Source organism: Hyalella azteca, unplaced genomic scaffold (assembly GCF_000764305.2).
Source record: "Hyalella azteca isolate HAZT.00-mixed unplaced genomic scaffold, Hazt_2.0.2 contig6945, whole genome shotgun sequence".
In the NCBI taxonomy this organism is placed as follows: domain Eukaryota; kingdom Metazoa; phylum Arthropoda; class Malacostraca; order Amphipoda; family Hyalellidae; genus Hyalella; species Hyalella azteca.
In genome coordinates, this window is record NW_025937084.1 from 65,538 (window position 1) to 82,612 (window position 17,075).

Below are 17,075 nucleotides of genomic sequence, written 5' to 3' on the forward strand. Positions count from 1 at the left end.
AAAATATAGAATCAGGGAGGGAAAATACAAACGTTCGCAACAGGTAAAATATTATTTACAAAAACAAGAAACGAACTATCATGAGTTAGCAATCCACTTCGATTGCTACTTGGCCTCTGTATCTTATGGTCTTATTAGACGCAGATATTATAAGACCTGATAAGAAATCAAGGGCCCGCTCCTCTTGAACACATTGTTTATTGGACAACATTTAGTAGGTTTCTTCAGTCGAAAGCTTCAATGTTATGTGGATGTTGGTTTCGTGCTTACCGTATGTAGAACTTGAACGAAGTGAATAGCTTGAAACGGAATAATGCGACACCCGAAAATAGCAAATATTTTTCGTTCTTCTGTTCGTGAGCCAGCCTTCTAAATGTCTTTGATTAGATACATATAACTGATATAAGGAAAAGAGATTTTAAACGATTCTCTTTGGAACAATGGAGGGGAATCGTTTTATCTTTTTTGTTGCATATGTGATTCGTGCAGTTATGGGAGATAATAGTTGGAACCCTAAACTTCTCCAAAAAGTCAATGATGAGCGTAAGTTAATCACCATGATATTTAATTTCTGCCATGCCTCGACGAGGTCTCGATTTTGCGATCTGTTCAAAATAAAACAACAATCTGCTTTCCTCCAAGTTTGAAAGTTTTTTAATATTTAATAATTTTAGTTTCACATTTGTACTTGATTAGGTCGACTGCGATGTTTCACAGGTCACAAGGCATATTATTCAACTAAGAATATTTCATTTGAAATTTGATTCGTATGCTGCCGCAACTAACTGCTGTTCAATATTATTCATACAAACGTACTAAGAGAACTTATGATCAATTATCTTCAATCAATAACTTTCGAAAGTAATAACTAATTCCTCAAAGAAGGTCCTGACTGCCGCCCCCCGTACGGTTGTTTCCCTCTCGCTCCGCCTTGGGTGTCAGCAGACAGACCAGTGGCGCTGCCGCCTCTGCCGACCCATATCGTGGCGCCAAACTTCAGTTTTTATTCGCGGACAATTTCTGAAGGCATGGTGAGGCATAGGGGCAAAACGGGTCTCACTCGGCCGTGTGTGTTCCCATTAAAATTAATTTTTCAAACATCTTCTCTCAAATGATAAAATAAGTTAAATAAATAGAATGACATAAATAACATTGATTAATTCTTTTATTTGTAATTTGCACTATTAGGTTAGATTTTTGGTCATGTTTTATCCAATCTTTCAAGACCATTTAAAATCTTCCTCTAATTTCTCTACACTTTGTGTTTCCCCTATTGGTTTAAGTTTTTAACACCTGTTGGCGTCGTCTTATTGCTGCTCCTCTCGGTGTATGCTATCTCACTCATCGTTCCATGCCTCCGGGTGGCCTTTTTTGAAGTTTTTGTGTCACTTCTCACGACATCGCCCATATAGTGTCGCCACTATTGGTGCCGCCTCTTCTGTTGTCGACCTTTTTTCTGATCCCGTCTAAATTTTACTCGTATCAATGTCTTCATTCATAGAATAGAATAGAAGTGTCGGCGTTGAAGAAATAGGCCCATGGCCTGTTGCCATGATCATCATCATGATGATGCAATATGCATCATGGTGTCGCCCCTCTTAATAAGCATAATTTCATAATAAATAATAATGCATTAGGCGAAAAATGTTCTCGAATTAAGAGCTATTATGGTCGTTGACACCTTCCTTTCCATATATTTTCTATGCTACTATTCACCTCCCTTCACACATTGTTTATGAACTTACTCCCTTGGCTCCTGCAGACCGAAAGACGAACGAAACCACTCAAAGAAGTAGTTCCTGGAACATTTGCTTGATATCATAAAGTATTGATATGATGATTATCTACTATCAATATAGTTATGCTGATAATCTCATCATAAGAGTGTTTTAACCATTTCAAATGTATGGGCGGGCCAAAATAAATTATTTACGAAAATATTTAAGTTAAGGCTAATATAGTACTGGGGGCAGTGTCGCGAGAGAGCGGGCCGGCCGCCGGTAGTTATGATTTTTCGCAGAAAATTGAGTTTTTCATGTTCGGAAACAAAAATTTACGGATAATTTTGCTAGGCTGTTACATGAACGAAATTTGTGGTTTGACGCATTAATGCACTCGAACACAATAATGAAAAACTAACGAACTTACAACATTATGTTAGATGCGATCATGCATATTGCGTAATGCAATATGCATCTTATAATTCCATAGAAACATAAAATTTTGAGTCTAAGCAGTCAATGTTCTTCGTTTTCTATGTTATCGTCTATCCTGTTACAAAAAACTATCAATATTAGGCAAACTGTATCAATCAAAAACTTGAGATCACAAATTTCAGTGAAGCAAATATTATTTCACCCATGTAAAATTAGTTTGTAAATTGACCCAATTGAATGATTTAATTCATCTACAATCGGAATGCAATGAAAATTCACTATATTTTCAGCGCAAACGTTTCGGAGATCAGCTCCATCATCAATCCAAAACTATGAAATCAGCTCCAATCAATTAATAATAGATCGTATATATGAGTATTTTGGTCATTATTCTAATTGTATTTGTATTTTTTGAGCTTTGACATGCCCCTCCTTCTGAAATTAAACCACGTCTTTTTTTTACCACCACATGACAATCGAACCATGAATTTCACGGGACGGCCCGCCAATGGAAACACTCACGGATGAATTAATATATTAATTCACTCATGGAAACACTGGTCTCTGATTTGTTGTTTTTTAGAGCAGTGTACTTTATTGTTAACAGGCGACCGAATAGCCCCTACTTATAGCCAGTGTCAGACCTCGTAGAAAGAAAGACATACGAATCTTCTGATAAGCATAACAAGAGATTAATTACGTTATTGAATTGAACTCGGCTTTCATCTTCGACCGTTATTAATATGGCTTCTAAATTCGGAAATTATAATTTCTATAGAATTCAGTCCCTTTATCACTTGTTAGTGTAACTGTATGGAAATGGTGCATAGTAACCACATATTATTTGTCGATTTAAGATAATTTATTTTTATTTTAGTTAAGCAATGGCAAAACACAAACGGAAACCGTTAATTTTGCTCCGAGTTAATTACTCATTGGCTCAATCGAAAAAACGCATACACATAAAATTTCTAGAGACACTAGAAAAGGAAGTTTAGCGTTTGAATTCTGGGCAACGATTAATTGAGGGAGATGTGATAGTTCTACCGTTTCAAGTTTTTTATTCGAGTTTTAGTTTTTGATTCGTTATAAAACCTGGATTCCGGATATTTGATCCTATTTAATTGAAAAAATATAACTTAGTACTCACTGCTGTGAGTGACAGAGAGCGCATTTTCTCGTCGACGAAAACGTGGTCACGGACGGACAGACGGACGGACAGACAGACGGACATGGCGAGCACAATAGTGCATTTTTTCCATTAATGAGAAAATGCGCTAAAAATGAGATCAGTACCCACTGCAGTGGGTGACAGAGAGCCCATTTTCTCGTGCATAAATCAGTTTTCATTGCGATTAGTGCAGTGCTATTCTTAAATCGACGAAAACGTGAAGTCACGGACGGACGGACATGATGAGCACAATAGCGCTTATTTCCATAAATGCAAAAATGGGCTAAAATAGTTATTTTTTTCTGTCACCCGGCATCTCGGATGAACATTACCAGGGACTCTGGGCCACGATATTTTATGAAAAATGCAGATTAAAATCCGGAATTTATGAAGTGTGAATCGAAACTATAAAAAATTTCTTTGCAAGGTTATAGAACTATATATTTTATCCCACACTAAATCTGATCATTAAAAAAATAAGTTCATGAAAAAAATTAGATCAGCACTCAATGCTCTGCAGTGAGTCACAGGAAACGCATTTTCTCAATGAGAAAATGTGAAGTCACGGACGGACGGACATGACGAGCACAATAGCGCCATTTTTCCATAAATTTGAGAAAATGCGCTTGAAAGAATGTTTGTCATGATTGGCCGACATTACACCAAAATTATCATTAATAAAACTAAATACGGTACGAAATAATGATTTGAATCATTCACATATGTAAAAGGACGAGCTGCAAATTCCATGATGTCTTCAATCTTCTTTACTCCGACATGCACGATCAATGCTCGTTAAATTTAATAATTTAGTACCATTATTTTAAATAATTCTTGCTCGTACAACAAAAACCTGAATTACAGTGAATAATTTTATAATTATGATAAAAATGTTCCTTTTATAATACGAGTTTCTCGCAATTTTGTTTACCACAGGCAATCGATGAGAAGAACCTGACTTGGTTGAATGGCCTTGCGTTGTCGCCACATCTTCAAGTGGTATTCATCGCCCACGGGTAATGGTCGAGCGCACCGTGCATGCACCTCTGCGTGGTCAATATAGTGATGAACGCAGCTCAGTGGCTAGCGCTATTCCGCACTCAACTCTTGCCTCTCAAATAATTCATGATGGCTAAGTTTGATGATGATGGGTGCTTGAAGTTTTGTGCATCGTAAAACCATTAATTATGTATATATATTTATCAGAGGGAAGGCAATGGTCGATAGAATGATAGATCCGGTCATATATGGTAAGATTGAAAGAAGTACACACCATGCATTTTTGATCGGTCGGTGCTCTTTCTTCTTCGATTAATTATAATGACGAAGGTCGGCGACGTGGTTTGGACAGATCGTAGCCGCAGATAGGTCTGATTATATAGAACAATGAGTCTCGCTGCTTCATTTTTCTTCATTCATTATGCCTCATTCAATCAGTCTTCAGTGATAGGTTTGACTATTATTATTGATTGATCTTATAAATAAAATATTTGGATATTGTACTATCAATTCTACATTTTTCTAATATGAAACTATCCAAAAAATCTTAATTTCCACAATCATCTAAAGAACTTCCTTCAAAGCCATTTATTCCTCGCACCAACAAGACACAATCTCTCTGGGATAATCTCATATAGCACTAAAGTTTTTAGGTTCATTGAGTCTGGACTCACACCATGGGTTGGGCTGATGGTGAAGTCCCTGCTGAGAACCCAGCCACTATCTAAAGGACTTCATCGCATAGAAGACAATCCGGAAGAGGAGGAGGCCGTGGTGGTGGTGGTGGTAGACTGGCGTGTGGGTGCCCAGTCACCCTACGCGCAGGCGGTGGCCAACGCGCGACTAGTGGGAGCCATGACTGGCCATCTCATCATGAGAATGCAGGCAATTATTGATTTAAGACAAGTTGATAGTTATTAGGATCAAGCTGGAAATATTTCAACTTCGACGTGAGGAACAAATATGAAGTCAACAGTTTTATTCTAGATCTACATAATTAGAATATTCGTAAGAAAATTTTTGATGTATTTTAAAATTTTTATTACAGGAAGTTCTAAGTCTCAACGGATCTTCATTCCATTTGGTGGGCCACAGCCTCGGTTCTCACCTCATGGGCTATGCAGGCTCGTACACTTCAACGTTCGGAGACAAACCAAGTCTTGTAGGACGCATCACAGCCCTCGATCCTGCAGGACCGTTCTTCCGTAACGTCGACCCTCTTGTCAGGCTGGATCCCAGCGATGCAGAGTATGTGGACGTCATACACACTGACTCAAATGAAATTCTTCCTGGCATCCCTATGAGTACGTACCTAATTTGTTTCGATTCTTATTGTGAATTTGTAATTATTTCACCATGAATTGCTGCTTGTTATCATATAACTTAATTGAAACTTGCAGTTTTTTATTAAAAAAGTGCTATAAGTTTACAAGAATAACCACAGCTCCATGTAGTAACACTAAGCGATCAGTCTGAAATGAAGAAATGATCGTTTCAGATCGGGTAGCTCACATTGCTTTCCCTTCAATACTTTAAAAAGTTCTAAATTCAGTAAATATTCTTAGAATCAAGACATTGCAGAAAAAAATATTCCATTTCTGGTGCAGGCTTGGGGAATCCCGATCCCCTGGGCCATGTGGATTTCTACCCAAACGGGGGCAGCCAGCAGCCCGGATGCTCTTCGTCACTGGGGGAAGAACTTGTCCTCAACCAGAGAGACTTGAAGACCGGCCTCCTCGACTTCATGGGGTGTCATCATCAGAGATCAGTTCACTACTTCCTTGAATCCATTGCCAACGCGTGCGAATATTTCTGTTTCAAGAGAAATTATTTTTCTTATTTTTGCGCTGTAGTTGTTTAATTTAATAAAAAAGTTGCGAGTTCACTTGAGCCAAGCTGATTTATTTTCAAGGAAAGTTTCATGAAACGCAAGTTAAAATGGGATTTTATGTAACTCGGTTAGCATTTGCTACAAATTGATGAAAATTTTCAATCTTTGCAATCGATGACGCAACTTTAAAAATATTTGAGGATTAAATTTTTACGCCAAAAAACGTTAAAAGTTTCTGGCTGAATTTGTAAACCCTTCCATACTAGAAAATTATGTACACTCTTCATTCTTGATTCAGCAATCGTTTGTTTCCAACGTTTCAAGCTGACAACCCTCTTTTATTATTGACATGAATTAGAAACAAATTCTCCTCTAACAATTATTTCTCCTTCTGCACACAGTTGTTCGTTCGTGGCCGTAGAATGTTCGTCTTGGGAGAATTACCAAAACGGATTCTGCTGGGACTGCACGAAAAATTTCTGCGCATACATGGGGTATCACGCAACGCCAGGACGTAAAGTCACCGCTAATTTCCGTCCAACTGAAACTATTAATCATACTTTCAGCTATGAAAGCAAAAATAAAAATATAGAAACAGACGTAAGCATCACTGATTCCATTGAAGCTTTCATCAGCGCAGTGAAAGGAGCCATTTTTGAAACAGAGATACAACTAACGGAAGTTGAACATGACCCGTTTCTTTTCCCGAATGATTATCCGGAGGCAGAAGCTGGTAATTTCAGCGAATATAGATTTACCGACAATTTTCAAGAGTTCATTAACCTGACTGAAGAATTGCGTCGCTTTAGAAGCCGGAGAGACTTGACTATCAATCATGTCGTCGCCTCCGCCGAGAAAAAACTGGCATACAATACATCGCCGAAGACACTGTATCAACAAAGACTTAACTCCCGTGCAACTCGGAGCAAGAAAATGTTCCTTGCCACTCGACACGGATCCCCTTTTTGTGGTAAGAGAAGCTGTGTCAAAATTGTTTCTCTGTCAGGTGAACGAATATCTCATCTAACTCAGGTTACTAATTGATATTGTTTTGAAAATTCCATTAAGCACACTAGCATTGTCTTGCGCTTTGCTATAACGTATTCTTATGTCATCGATGAACATCCTTTTACTGATCCAAAACTTATCATTTCGATCATTGTTGTAGCCGACTAGATAAATCGCACTTGTCTCACACGTCAAGCTCCTCATATATTCATCTGAAAATTTCATGTTCTCACTCATGTTCGTTACGTTGGTGTATCGTTCATCGTAGTTTCAAAACTGCAGGTTAATGGTACGATTCATGGTGTACTACGCTCTGGTTGTTTCTGCTAAATAATTTTATTTATCAATTCATAATAATCCTAATTAAACAGTTTCTTTATACGCTGAAATATTAATTTATTTTCTCAATTTGAGCTAACTGTCTTCGCATTGTTGCTGTCGACGGTCGATTAGTCACTCGACGCTCGCGCGTCGCACTTGATGTGTGACGCCTGTGCTGCGTGTAACGGGTCAAACTGCTTGCTTTTTCCGGGTCAAACTGCTTGCCCCGGGTAACTGCTTGCTTTTTCCGGGTCAAATGGGGTTAAGATGACCCACATGAGGGTGAACTTCAATCGCAATTTGGTCAAAGTCCCATGAATTTCTCTGTGTGCTGCAAAGGTCATCAGGTGCGGGTGACGGTGCGTTCGTCATCGAGCGCTGCGTCGTACCGCCACGGCGGCGAAGTGCTGCGTCTGAACATCATCCTACGAGCCTCCTCCAGCAGCGCCTCCTTCAGTATGCCATCCCACGGGTAGGTGAAAAATAATCTTGAAGATTCAATTATATTTTATATATATCATAAATTTGTAAATTCGTTTTGCATTCTTTCCAAAGCAAAAAAAAAACACGTTAAAAAAATTCGTAAGATAACGACGGAACGATGTATTGTGTTGAAGGACGATGTTTCTGGCGCCCGGGAGCTCTCGTTCCATAGTCACGGCGTTGGACGACATCGGCCGTCTGCAGGCGCTGGTCGTAGAGTTCGCCGCACCCGACGACCTCCTGCAATCCTTCCTCTTGTGGAGGTTCCAGTCGCCCGTCGTACACCTCTCGAGCCTTGTCGTCGAGTTCCTCGCCACTGGCGAGAAGTAAGTTTCTTCATTATTTATTCTGTATGTGTGAAAATAATCATTATAATTTCTTGGGAATCATCGCAGCGCCCGACGACCTCCTGTAATCCTTCCTCCTCTGCGAGGTTTCAGTCGCCCGCCCTACTGCTCTCGTTGAGAGATTATCATCTCGCTGGTATCACGTTGAGATGATCATCTTGCTGGTATCACGTTGAGATGATCATCTTGCTGGTATCACGTTGAGATGATCATCTTGCTGGTATCACGTTGAGATGATCATCTTGCTGGTATCATGATGAGATGATCATCTTGCTGGTATCATGTTGAGATGATCATCTTGCTGGTATCATGTTGAGATGATCATCTTGCTGGTATCATGTTGAGATGATCATCTTGCTGGTATCACGTTGAGATGATCATCTTGCTGGTATCATGTTGAGATGATCATCTTGCTGGTATCATGTTGAGATGATCATCTTGCTGGTATCATGATGTGATGATCGTCTTGCTGGTGTCATGTTTAGACATTCATCTTGCGATTTCATATTGGGAACCTCAAATCCTGTACTTCGTTACCTGAGACGCATGCGCTGATGAATTATAAATGAAACAACTGAGGTTGAATGTATGTTTTAAGTTCGAATTTATGAAAGATCAAGCCTACTACCGGGCATAGCACGGTATAGTATGTGAACCTATAACCATGTCTTGTTCTCAAGCCACCGAAGTCAAAAATGTTGATGTTTTTACAACACTAAAGAAGAGTTAATTGAATTAAAGCAGTCACCTTTGAATAGTTGGCATGATCACAGGTAAGCTATACTGCTAGAGATAAACTAACTCATGAATCAAATATATTATTTCAATAAGGTACGAAATTTATTTCTTACGATTATTGCTACCTACAGGAATAAAAGTTTACTGTCTGACAGGATCGTGTATCCCGTGACGCCGCAGGAGCTGAGGATGGGGGAAGTTCGGTCCCTGCGACCCGAGCGGTGAATGAGTTCAACGAGTTTTTGGAATAGAATCTGCAAAATAATGTTTATAAATTATGCACGATTTTAATTCATTAGTATTGAGGAAATTTTAAGTCTTCATCTACTGCGGTAAGCAAAATCTGGCAAGGTAATATGAAACTGTTCAAAACATTTGGATTACTTATTGCTGCTAAATACATTTAACAGCATATAATTAATACAAAAATTTTGTTATATGGCATTTTAACTAGATGCTCTCCGTGTGTTTTAAGAACATGCTAGTTATATTGTGTATGGATGCCTTTGATAAACCAATGTTTGACTTATATGACTTTTGTAGTTATAAATAACCAAGCAAATTAATCTCAAAAATGCTTGGGTTGGATAATCTCATAGATTGAGAATGATTAATCTCATAGAAATCGTTGATTAATCTCATAGAAATCGTTGGTTTTTATAGATGAACGAACCAATGCCATTCCTATACAAAGTAAATACCTGGTATCAAGAGTTACCGTCAGTAGAATATATGTATCGCAATATTGGTTAAGATCGTTATCGAAGAAAGACATTTGAAATGAATTATGTTACAACAAGTTTTGAACTAAATTTAATTTTTGCTTCAAGTAACTTAAGTTAAACATATAGATAATAATACAATTTTTAAAAACTTTTCGTGATAGAATGTTTTAGAAACAAATAAACATTTGTGTATAACTTTCTATGATGATTGTTTCGTCCAGGGTTGACGCGGTGAATAAAATGCATCTGCTTTGGCATGTGTCATAATTCACACAGATTTAGGTACCATGCAGCGAACCATTATAACCTCTAGTATATAATGGTTCGCTTTGAACCTCTAGTATATACATGAATCTTGGCCGTCTTCATTCTCAACCACACGCAGAGAAATATAATGAGTTATATTTTTCTGCGTTAATTGGGAATTGTCCAAATAACAATATCAGATATTTATCAGATCAGATATTTATCAGATTTTAGTGAGTGCCAAAAGTTACCCCATGTTTACGTACATTAATTTCCAAAAACGTTAAATATTGTGGCTACGGTTCGTAGCCTACCCTTATATTTTCGGCATCTGCCCTCCTCCACACACATACTCTAAAAATATAGAATATATTTGCTACCTTCGATTGAGTGAAGAATATCTTCTTTAAAAACACCGCTTAAACAATCTTTACTTAGCCGCCTTTTGTTTCTGCAGCCCTGGAGGCGAAATCAATGCGCATGCTTCATTCACAAATTTGAGGCTTGCGTGTCGGTAACCTCGCACGGACGGACTGTATCGTTTACTATCAGGGCGAAACAACTAAAATTCGTACCCTATGCGATTCTTGTAAACCGGATTTCTGTGTTTTTAACTATTGCAGTAATATTGGAATTAGCATACAGATTTATTTGCTCCAAGCTTCCTATCCCGAATAGGAAATATTATCAATAAATAGCTATAAAAAATGATTAAGAACTATATGTTAACATTATAGCATCAAATAAATTGTGAAGAACTACAATAAGTTATTTTAAAATGTTTCATTTATATCATGATATTAGATGGGCTAAGTAAAATTCAAAGTTTCTCAAATTGATAATGAAGAATTCAATTTTTATGCATCCACTACGCATGTTAAATACGACTCCCACAAGGCTTGCAGCCGTTATCGCTGAGCCAGGTAATCTCAAATGCACGTGGCGTGACCAGGTTGCTGGAATGGATTCAGTTGCTATCGCGACGCTGAGGTGGCTGTTGGAGATCCATTCACGTAATGGAGCCATGGGACAGAACAGCTGACCTGGTAAATTGTTTGTAATGCAAACAAAGGCTGTACATTCAGACTAGTTCGTAATGCGACCAAAGGCTGTACTCTCAGACTGAAACACAATGTAGCAGCTGTGAGGCTCATTGTAGCGAAGCTAACACTTGTGCTGGAACACTTGGTGCAGGACACCTGAACACTTCGGAAATCATACAATGTTCAACTCAGTCCACCCCGTGAGAGCATCGTGCTATATAGTCCCTTGTTGTTCGTGCGTAAATATTGTCAGTTATATATTGTTTCATATAGGTTTGTCAATGGCTTGTTTTCTCACAAAGTTTTTTAAAAGTTTATTAATTTACTGTATTATATCTGGATCAAATTTTAGTCTATTTCGTTCAAATTCCAAGTTCTTGCCTTATCAAGACACTGCAAATTATCTCTGACGTTGAAATCAAAACCTGAATTATATCGGGCAAAAACTATATAAATTTTTATAGAGTGAATTTACTTTAAATATGGAATGTAACCTCGTAGACTATAAAATGTAAATAAATAATAATAAGTTGACCAATTAATCGCTAGCTTCTCGTAGTAATGGAAGAAATACATTTTGAATGCAAATTTCTTAATTATGTTCTATGTCCTTTGCTGCATAAATCTTTTTCTACCTATTCCATCTCAGTAATTAAACAGCCTCTAATGAAAGCTGGGTAAAAAGTGTTCTCTATTCAGAGCATTTAAATGAAATTAAAATACAGAGTAGATCTTTTTGTCGAGGACGAGGGACTGAATTATTAATCATCTTCGACGCGACTCTTGAGACAATTCACCAGACGTCGGGGACGTGTAGCTTGTAAACACTGTTAAAGTGTACAGTGTTAGTGTACAGTGTTACAGTGTACACCGTTACAGTGTTCAGGGGTGTTACGATGTACATTGTTGCATTGTACAAGGGTGTTACGATGTACATTGTTGCATTGTACAAGGGTGTTACGATGTACAGTGTTACAGTGTACAGGGGTGTTATGGTGTACAGTGTTGCACTGTACAGTGTTACAGTGCACACTGTTGCAGTGTACAGGGGTGTTACAGTGCACACTGTTGCAGTGTACAGGGGTGTTACAATGCACACTGTTGCAGTGCACAGGGTATCCTGGTATTTGGTTACAGTGTACAGTATTAAGGTGTACAGGGGTGTTACAGTGTAGGCCTACGATGTTGCACTGTACCGTGTTACAGTGCACACTGTTGCAGTGTACAGGGCTACTACAATGTACAGTATTAAAGTGTACAGAGGTGTTACAGTGTAGGCCTACAGTGTTGCACTGTACAGTGTTACAGTGCACACTGTTGCACTGTACAGTGTTACAGTGTACACTGATTATATCAGAATTATTAATCATCTTCGACGCGACTCTTGAGACAATTCACCAGACGTCGGGGACGTGTAGCTTGTAAACACTGTTAAAGTGTACAGTGTTAGTGTACAGTGTTACAGTGTACACCGTTACAGTGTACAGGGGTGTTACGATGTACATTGTTGCATTGTACAGGGGTGTTACGATGTACATTGTTGCATTGTACAAGGGTGTTACGATGTACAGTGTTACAGTGTACAGTGTTGTTACAGTGTACAGTGTTGCACTGTACAGTGTTACAGTGCACACTGTTGCAGTGTACACGGGTGTTACAGTGCACACTGTTGCAGTGTACTGGGTATCCTGGTATTTGGTTACAGTGTACAGTATTAAGGTGTACAGGGGTGTTACAGTGTAGGCCTACAGTGTTGCACTGTACAGTGTTATAGTGCACACTGTTGCAGTGTACAGTGTTACAGTGTACACTGATTATATCCGCAGAGATGACGAACCATTGCGTGAGTGAAGCACTAATATATTATAAACTTGTAATGATTCTATTCACATAATTCGCAATTTGAATTCGGTTGGCCTTTGTAACAAAAGAATGAAGTACGTTTAGTGAGGAAAAACTGTTACTTTGAACGTCTAAAGACCGAATTTAATGACAATAAAGTGTACGGTATTTCAAATGTTATAACGTTTTCGCTTAATTAAATGCGGAAAACGGGAAAAGTTCCCAGTAATGCAATTGGGCGTAAAATTTAAATTTCGCTTTTTAATTCGATGTTATTGGAACGAACCAAACTAAAATTATCATGAAGACATTTCTGTAAGAGATTTAATTATAATTCATTGTATATCTATGAGAAGACCGTATAATAGTGAGTATTTCTAATCAGTCTTGCACGCTTGGACGCACGCGAAGCCTTTGTCATGACGTCATTGCAACTTGTTATCGTACGTCGATTGTGTGGGCGTTTGGCGTCCAGAGGTCAACAGAGGATGTCAACATTTCAACATTATGCTTTCTCGTTCGTAGAACTCCATTGTATTTAATTTCATCAATAGTAGTTATATTACAGAGGCTTTTTTATTAATTGTTAGAAAAGTCATTCAAACGGTTGACTTTAAAATAACAATTATCAATAATTTATAATTTGGGTTTGATGGGGAAAAGTTTTAGGTATAACAATCGAAATTAAAATTAATCCTTTTGCGCTTTCGCTTTCGCGGCTCCGTGCACTGACATGTAATGCAATGTAACTAAAATGCGTCGAACTCACGCGGTACATAAACTAATTTACATATCTACGAAATTGAAGGGCATTATTGATTTGTTGGCCTAAAGATCAATATAGGAATAGACAATATCATAGATTAAATAACAAAATAAGACTCGCGTTGTTATCGCAGCTATCTTAGACGACGCGATAAGCAAGCACCGTACCAACGAAGGTGGTTCTCTCATATAGGCAGGACTTGGCGCCATCTTGCAAATCGTAAATCTTAATTATTACGAGGAGATAAATAAAAAGTTCCTTCATTTGGATATTTCTTCGTTGTTAATCTGCCCAAATATACGAGAGAGTCTGCATACGGACAAATATATGCGTTTGAGAATTTGATTTATTCTGAAGAAATTACTAAGACAGATCAAAATAATGTACTAAATCTTTGCCAAAAATGTTGTTTTAATAGCTCGTCAAACCACATTTTATACGCCAATCGCTACGAACATCACAATGAATCAATGTTCCTCCGTATAAAACAGAAGCATCACTTTACGCGAGCGAAAAGCCGTGTAGATATTACAGGAGATTACGGCCAGTGCACCAAGTTCATTAAGCAATGACATATGCCACAATATATACGTGTATATACATATTAAACGTATATATACATATACGTCCTACCTTCATAATGTCGACTTACGCCTTTATGTTTGTCGTCCTCAAGCCCATAACACCACTTCGCGTAAAATTGTTCATGCTAAATCAACACAGGAACAAACAGCTTGGACATTTTTTAATAGACAAATAATATTCTTAAACAATTCCGAACAAACAAATGATATGGAATAGCCTTTATTCGAGCACAGGTATTTTAGTAATTTGTGTAAAATCCCGGAATGAACTTGTTGGGTGCCAATCAAGTAACTCAACTTTAATTTTAGAACTCGCCTTTGGAATGCCTTCAAATATTTTGATGCTATAAATGGCTATACGCACAACTGCAGTAGTATAAGAATTGTGTAAACCGTCATGGATTGAAAAGGATTTCGTTTGGTTCTTCTTCATTGATGAAATATTAGTAATTGATATATTTTAGAATGCTTAACGTTTAATATTTATATCCTTTAATTCGTGATCCTTGACATTTAATTTGACATAATTGCACTCAAGCCAAGACTTCGTTGACATGAGATGCGTTCACATAATGTCATGGGTGAATGATAGACGTTCACAAGAGCAACATGCATGCCCAAATAAACTTGAATGTCATGGCATTGATTTCATAAATTTGGCTCTGGGTGTTTTTAACTTTAAATGAACTTTAATGTCAGGTCACTTATTTTATTCACTTTATTGGGTACAACAGATCTATGAGTTTTTGTTGCCACGCATGTACTTGCAGGCAACATGCTCGTTATTTATTTAACATCCTGTTTCATATGCAAGCAATCGTTCGGCCCGGCGTTGACCAATAGATCCGCTGCCATGTCCAATAACATTCAGCTTCCCTCAAACATGTTTCAAAACTTCGGTGTATTGAAAGAACGCGTTAATATGAAGTAATTGCTTATAAAAACGTGCTCGTACATTTATTTAATTTTTTCGTTAGTTTCGGAAGATATCTTTAATAAAAATAGCCGCTGCGATTGTAATCGAGCGTAGCCAAACGTAAAAGTAAAATGACCAAAATTTCCACATTAGCGCTTTGGTTCGAATCCGGAATAATCGCGTTATATGGAATGTTTCTGAAATGGTATGTTCAATACGAGTTTCAGACTCAACGATGCGGCTTTATAAAATTCATCCTTATTCCTCATTAAGCAGAGTTAAACTTACTCTCGTTTTACTTGCTTAATATGTTCAGCCGCATATGTGTTCTTTGCTGAGGAAGGTCGCTTTCGCTAATCATTCACGATTAAAATTTAAATTATTCAAAGTTATTTGAAGACTGGAATCATATGCCACGGTGGATCATGCAAATCGATAAAATATCAAATGATTGTTTTTTAATATTTTATGAGCATAGAGCGTCGTTTGATATTTAAGCAATTTGTTGGATTGATGAAGAGAAGTAATGTCAAATTTGATTGAGGCCCAGACATTAACGAGCGCATCTTAGAGTGGCATCGATTGTTAAGAGAAGCAAGGCATGGAGAAGGTCGCACTAGGTTGTGCTGCAGACGAGCATATGACGTCGTGGCGAGTAGTGCGTTATTCATGCCGGGATAGTGAATGAGCCAACTCCGTGACTCGTATGCATTGTAATGCACAAGTAAGAAATAACGATACAGTTTGGAAATGTTGAAGAATATTAATATCCAAAAGATGAACGTAAGTTATGTAAGGTTGAAAAACCAAAATACTTTCGGAAATGAATTTGAAATTTAATCCTTGTCACCGTCTTATATATAAAAGGTTGCAGTACCATTTTAAATAGAGTGATATTTCATTTGCAGATATCCCATTGTTGGCGATGAGTTATTGTTCAGGATTAAAACATACGCTAAAGTTGCAGCGAAGTTCGTATGGTCTTAAAAAATACATAAATAGTTAAAAAAATATCCCTTAAAGAATCATTGTTCGGTGTTTCACTCTAATTAATTTCATCTAATCATTCAACCATTCTGTTTATCCATCAAAAGAGTTGAAAGCTCATAACACAGATGACACAAGAGAGAGTCTGAAACGTTTGTGAGAATAATTAAACCAAAAACACTGTTAAGACTAAATTTCAACGATTTTATTATACTTGAAAAAAGTATATAAAATTACCGACCGAAAGTGTATGGATATATCAATTAAGAGAAATTTACAGAACTCAATTAATTGCAAATTTTATTTCAAATTTTGTGTTTTCATACGATTTTGTGAGCTTTCTCTTATGAAGCTATCGACTGAAATAAGTCTTTAAAATTTTTGTAAACTCAACTGATAACGAAAACAATGTTTTTCTTCTAACTCTTAAGCAGCTAAGCTCCACAGCTTCAAAATACTGAAAAAATAATCAAAAAAAATTCGTGAACCAAATATTTAGTGTAATGAATGTATGTTTGAACATCATGTGAACATTTATCAAGGAATTTTCAACATCCTAATGATATATGATTGTTGTTCAGGGAAATGCATCAAAAACATGAGAAAAGTCAATATCAGTAAATACTGCATTGGAATAGCCTGCGTTGACTTAGCGTCGATATCGGCATAAAATCAGCAGACGAAATAATGTGCTCAGTCATAGTGGTATTACTTGAGCCTCGTGAAGGGTCCTACAACACATCGCGGTCTGGGGCTGCGGGACTCCTTATAGGCACGAAGTGGAAAAATGTTCCTTTTTGGAAACTCACGGGATATCTTATTTATGTAGCTAGATATTTCTGGTATTATATTTATGTATTACGTATTTTGTTAGCGATATTGTATTTGTGAGCAAAAAGTGACCATTATTTT

At 37.5% G+C, this 17,075-nt stretch overlaps 1 protein-coding gene across 2 annotated transcripts; it reads left to right on the plus strand.

Annotated features, from left to right (window-relative positions):
- Window positions 1-418: 418 nt before the first annotated feature.
- On the plus strand, window positions 419-9,931 carry LOC108675027 (lipase member H). 2 transcript variants are annotated; one of them, XM_047881065.1, is made up of 10 exons: window positions 419-543; window positions 883-1,031; window positions 4,264-4,343; window positions 4,980-5,211; window positions 5,375-5,630; window positions 5,934-6,126; window positions 6,559-7,127; window positions 7,826-7,958; window positions 8,104-8,295; window positions 9,210-9,931. In XM_047881065.1, the coding sequence occupies exons 1-10, from the start codon at window positions 441-443 to the stop codon at window positions 9,277-9,279; spliced, it is 1,977 nt and encodes a 658-aa protein (XP_047737021.1). In that variant the 5' UTR covers window positions 419-440; the 3' UTR covers window positions 9,280-9,931. The 2 variants fall into 2 exon arrangements, with proteins under 2 accessions (XP_047737021.1, XP_047737022.1); XM_047881066.1 differs by having other exon boundaries at window positions 886-1,031.
- Window positions 9,932-17,075: the final 7,144 nt, after the last annotated feature.